At 41.1% G+C, this 6000-nt stretch overlaps 1 protein-coding gene across 1 annotated transcript in view; it reads left to right on the plus strand.

The window, feature by feature from the left end:
• Positions 1 to 5571, plus strand: part of Wdr64 (WD repeat domain 64) — a 95760-nt gene extending 90189 nt beyond the window's left edge. The window contains exons 26-28 of the mRNA XM_051186372.1: positions 506 to 586; positions 1996 to 2109; positions 5423 to 5571. Of these exons, the coding sequence (XP_051042329.1) occupies positions 506 to 586; positions 1996 to 2109; positions 5423 to 5503 (276 nt within the window). The 3' untranslated portion in view covers positions 5504 to 5571. The remainder of the gene's footprint in view (positions 1 to 505; positions 587 to 1995; positions 2110 to 5422) is intronic.
• The last annotated feature ends 429 nt before the right edge of the window (positions 5572 to 6000 follow it).

Genomic DNA, 6000 nt, shown 5'->3' on the forward strand with positions numbered 1-6000 from the left:
TTAGAACTCAGGAGATAGGTATAAGAATATTGGGACAGAAGGCTAGCTAAGTCTACACAGTGAGTTCTAGGCTGGCCTAGGCTACGAAGACAGACTTTTCCCAAAAATCAACATAGACACAAATATACACATAGGAAACAAACCAAAGGTGAAGTAATAGCTGAAATAGTAAAGAAATTGGTTAAAATCCTTAGAAAGGCCTTGTAGAGTCCTTGAAACACTTGAATACCCAAATTTCTTCCCTTGCCTTCCTATCTTTCTGCCTCACTTGTGCAGTGAACAAAAGAGCTTCAATGCCTATAGAGTTGAGATGTGATTTACGTGGAGTGTCTGATTAAACTAGACAGCTTTTTGTTAACTTCCTTTTGACATGTGGTTTACAGCACAAAAATACCTAAATTTATCAACAGGGAGTTTGCCTAAGATCTTACAATCAGAGTCAGCCATGTGAAGGATATTTGATAAATGGAATGTATCCTTTCCAGTAAATCATTGTGTTTTGTAGATTCGCCGATATGCTTTGGAAGGTTTCATGACAGAAAACAGAGAGGCAGGAATTGTTTTTGGTTCTCTACCTATATACAGGGTAAGTAGAAGTGTCTATAACTACAGTGGTAGTGAGCAATATGAAATCTGACTTTTCGTTGCTAACACAATCAGCCCATGGATGCTTCCATAAATGTACTGGGTCCTGTCCCAGGCAAGTCTTGGGTTATGTATGTCAGTACCTTGAATCTCTCACCTCTGCTATTGCACATAAGAGTGACTCTGAGCTTTGACCCCTTGGTTCATACCTTCAGGATAAAATCCAAATGCCTTAGAGTATCATACAAATCTTCTATAATCTGGCTCTAACAGACTTTTGTACCCTGTTTTCTACCACATTCTCCCCATGCTGTCCCTATGTTACAGCAATGCTTGAGTGTTACTGGGTACTCTATCCCTGTGCCTATGCTAGTATCTACCCAATAGTCATAAAATCTCTTGTCCAAGTCTGCACCCCAAGATAACCAGTCCTAATTAATGGATAAAACAAAAATATAATAGACAAAATACCAAGTGTGTCAATTTAATGTCAACATAGATCTTAAGCATTACTTATCTTTGTAAAGACATGTTCATTGTAGTATATAACAACAATGAGGCTGACAGTAATCAACAATCAACTGGGGAGATGGTTCACTCATTAAAGGACTTGCCACACAAGTATAAGGACTTGAGTTTGGATCCCCAGCACCCACACAAATAAACAGAACACAATAGAGTGCATCTGTAACTTCCCTGCTGCGGAGGCAGAAACAGAAAAATCCCTGGGGTTCTTGACCACCTAGCCCAGTTTTAGTTAGTTAGCTTGAGGTTCAGTGAGAGCCTGGACCTCAAAATATAAGGTAGAGGGCTGGGGAGATGTCTCAGTAGATAAAGCACTTACCATACAGGCATGAGGACCAGAGTTCAGATCCTCAGAGCTCACATGAAAGTTGAGAAATCAGAAGTAATCTCAGTGTTGAGGAGGCAGAGGCAGGGTATCTGCAAGAAAAACTGGCTAGCTTGACCAGCCTGAACTGGCAAGCTCCAGTTACCCTGCATCAGTAAAGAAAGCAGAGAGTAATCAGGAAGACAGCTAGGAAGAATCTTTGGCCTCCGTAAGCAAGCATGAGTGCACACATATACCTGAACACTTATGTATACACACACACACACACACACACACACACACACACACACACACACACTGAATTAACAATAGGGTAATACACACCTATATTCCCAGCACTAGGAAGGCAGAGGCAGAAGTTCAAGGCCAGTCTGAAACACATAAATCTGTAAAAGAAGAGAAACCAACCTAACACGGGGAGAAAGAAAGACAGAACAATGGATGTCTGAACGGGGACATGTGCTTGAAGCAGATGGACCTCTCATGTGGCACCCCTGCCTGAGGTTTACGTTCCAGAAGTAAACACTCTAAGTGTGCTTAACTCAGTATGTGATTTGTAGGTGCCGAGTCCCACAAGTCTAAGATTCCTTCCACTCATCGGCTCTGAAGCACAAAGAGATTCAATAGAGGGTGTTCAGGGGAAGAAGAAAGGTGCTCATGTTCAACATGAAAAAGTAAGTTACATGCATCCCACAGAACACTCTAATTCCACATACATATTGTGTTTTTAATTGCTTCTCTGTCCCCCAAAACATTCTGTGCCTAAAATTGTTTCAGTGCATATTTTCATGGATGTTCCAGATGTGTATTTGTTTAGCTCAGTGAGATTAAAGTCATGTGTGTGCTGAGTAGAAGTGAGAGGAAAATGAAATACAACCTGTGGTTCTCAACAAATGGGGCTGGCTATCCTGATCCATCACCAAACAAGTTCTTTGGGTGGCTTTAGAAGCCAAGCAACTGTATACAACATGGCTACACCATGTAACTGTCCTCACTTTGGAGTCTAACTGCACCCGTGGGGGCTGTGGGAGCCCTGGTAACAGTGAACTTGCCAGCAAGGGTTATCTCCCTATGCATTAACAGGAAATAACATAGAGTTTTTTAAAAATTACAATATGTTCTTATAAAGGATTCTCTTAATTTTTTATAGTTAAGTTAAAAGAAAATGTTAGGTCCATCTTTCATTTGGGCAGGTGGCACCAAAGACCACATGTTAATTAAATGATAAGCCTGGGATCTTGCCCTTCAGATTTCATGATCAGACTTTATTCCAATAGCCCTAGACGCCTCCATGGGCCTGACTTAACCTGCACTCATCTATCTAGTCATCAGCATGGATCCAACATTAAGAGAAAAATGCAGCCCAGTGTATGGCTTTTTATTGCCCGCTGCAAACTCAGTAACTGATTACAGACACAGTGACAACACTAACAACTTTTAAAAGCTATTTTATTAAATCAAGATGGAAAATGTCTTCATAATTTAGTTAACTTTTGCACTGACTGGAACTGTGGATGAGGCCCATTAATCAGCCATGCTGTCAATTATTCAAGAAAGAGTTATTGACAATAGAGGCATTTTTTAATAAAAGTAATATTTGCTTTTATTTGTAAGGAGTGGATGAAACAGTATGTTACAAGTAATCCAAAAGTAAAACGTAAAATAATAAAAAAAAAAAAAGTATTTGTGTTGGTTTTACAATTCATGTATTTTAGTGCCCCATATTTTTTTATTGTTTATAGTTTTAGCTAATCTGATAGTAAATGTAAGTTTATCTTCTAAAATCCAAAGCTTAGACAAGGTGACCACATAGATTTTAAGAACTAGCATAGTGGAATTAAAACTTAGTCATGGCTAAAAGGGTATGGGTTGGTAACTCAGTGATAGTTAACTAGTATGTTCAATCCCTAAGTACCACAAAAATCAAAGAGCCAGGTGTGGTGGCACACAATTTTAATCCCAGCACTCAGGCAGAAGCAGGCAGATCTCTATGAGTCTGAGGCCAGCCTGACCGGCAGAGTGAGTTACAGAAAAACAGTAAGACCCTGTCTCAAAAACAAAATCATCAAAAGAATTTAAATGTGGAGAAAGCATAAGAATGTTAACTCTGTGGCATGTAACCTATTTCCAAATTTATAGAAATACCCAGTCACAGAAAAATGGTTACGCTGAAGATAGTATATATGCCAACATACTCCATAGTTTCTCCAAAGGATACCTAACACCAGAAATGCTCACATTTTTTTTTAAACCAACCAACCAACAAAATACAATGATACTCAGGGACCCGAGGATATGGCTCAGTTGCTAAAGTGCTTGCCCTCTGAGCATGGGGGGGCCTAAGCTTGGAGACCCAGCACCCACATAACAAGTGGGGTGCAATAGTATATGTCTGTAATCTCAGCACTGTAGAGACAAGACAAGGGACCACTGGGACTATGAACCAGCTAGTGTAGCTAAGTTGGTCAGTGAGATAAATAAGATAGTGACTGAGGAAGACATCTGATGCTGATGTTCTAGCATACCCACACACACACACACACACACACACACACACACACACACACTTAAATCTGATGATATGATTTATTATTATGGCTGGTTTTACCTTAAATTAATATGCCATGCCTGAGAATGTGTACTGTCATGTGTTCTCACATCTTGGCAACAATGCATTAAAATTAGCAACCCCATTTTTGCAGTTACAAAAACTGAAGCACAGGGCATAAACAACTATCAAAGATTCCCAAAGAACCTGGTGACAGAGCTAGGCTTCAAAAACCCAGAAGTTTGGCCTTGGAGCCTAAATGCTTAAATGTAATGCAGTATAATTTGGAAGACCATGAGCTTCTAGGATCTCCTGGTGGGAATACCTCTAAGAGCACACAAACAACGGCAGCCTCCTCATTCAGTTTTATTCTTCTCCCTACCCTCATCACCATCTGACTTCTTGTCATACAGTAATTCCCCCTTTTTACTATGACATATTGCTTTTCCTTGAAAACTCATTTCTCTTCCCTGTCTTTATTCAACTGTATTGTAAACCCTAAGGGCATGCGTTTCGTCCAACTCATTCTTTCAGACCGACACTGAGAAGGAGGGACAATCTGCTGAGTAGTGGACTTAGGAAAGAAATGAAGGAAGTATAGGAGATGGCAGAGAGGAGAGCACTTGGGGAGTGGGGATCCTCCCTCTGCTGGAGTATGCAGGTCATGAAGGGACCTGAGCCTCCTGTCTTTTCTCAGGGAGAGAGGAGCCGGGATAGGACCTGTTCGTGCCCTGGCCCAAAGGGCCCATCAAGACAGAGGCTGGGCCCCAGAGCTTTCTGTCACTTTCTTTACCTTGTATGTCTCCTCTTCCCTTTCTGCGCTACAAAATTTTGTAACCAAACCCAGAAATATCTCAGAAACATATGGCGTGTGTCTCATGTCTCTTATAAATGCTGATTGGATGTTGCTGACAAAATGTGTGTCTATCTATGTGTACCCATCTATTTATGGTTTTTAATTTTTCATATTTCATGTGTATGCATATCCATGTCATGGCATACAAGTTGAGGTCAGAGGATAGCCTTGCATTATGAGATCAGGGAATGGAACTCAGGTTGTTAGGTCTGTGCAGAAAGTGCCATCAGCACCTGGGCCATCTCATTGTCCCAAAGAGTGTTTTGGGGGTATTGTCCTGTAGCCCTGCATAGCCTGGAACTTGTTTTGTTCCAGGCTGGACTCATCCTTGTGCTATATCTTCCTGCCAACCTTTTCCAGTTAGTGTACATGGTTCCTGGAATGGAGAAGTGCCCCATTAATTAGCTCCAAAGCTCTTCCAGACCCTTTGAGAGTTTCACCTCCTTGCATCAACACTCTTCTGTCTGGAGATGCACAACAGTGTTGAAATCACTTCACTGCTTGTCTAAGTAGTAGTGAAAGTTGGGAAATCTGTCTACAATGTTTTTTTTTTTAACTAATAAATGTGCCCTTTATTCCACAGTCACGAAAGAAAAGCCTGAAAAGAAACCTAGTCCCACAAATAAATCTGGCTTCGTCCTTCTTCCCAGCCATGCCCAAGTGAAGAGGAGACTCAGAACTGGCTGTAGTACAGGAGGCCACAAAGTCTGGACAAGGCCCCATCTCCACCACCCAGTGGTTACACATCCCTTTATCTCAGGTGATCTTAGAAATGGAGATTACTCAACGGGTTCTGGTGACCTCAGTCCTGACAACAAGCAAGCAACAGCCTTCAGCCAGTTTGCCAACTTCTTCTACACAGGGAAAAACACGTAACGAATGGGCAATGTCTCTTGTTATTGTCAACAAGATGGCACAAGGAAACGTGAGATAAGTAGCATAAATAGACCCCAAGTGATTTGGTTAGTGATGATTAGCTTTTCACATGTACCTGTTGTTCACCCCAATCCCTAACCACAATTAGAGTGAGTGCAACAAGGGTCAAATTATGTGTGTGTCATGCTGTGTATATACAAAGAGGATTATTGTCATTGTTTGTTTATTTGAAATTGAACCTAGGGGCCTGACACACTAGGCAAAGGCAACTACATAAACAGCTGT

This window comes from Phodopus roborovskii, unplaced genomic scaffold, assembly GCF_943737965.1.
Source record: "Phodopus roborovskii unplaced genomic scaffold, PHOROB, whole genome shotgun sequence".
Taxonomy (NCBI): Eukaryota; Metazoa; Chordata; class Mammalia; order Rodentia; family Cricetidae; genus Phodopus; species Phodopus roborovskii.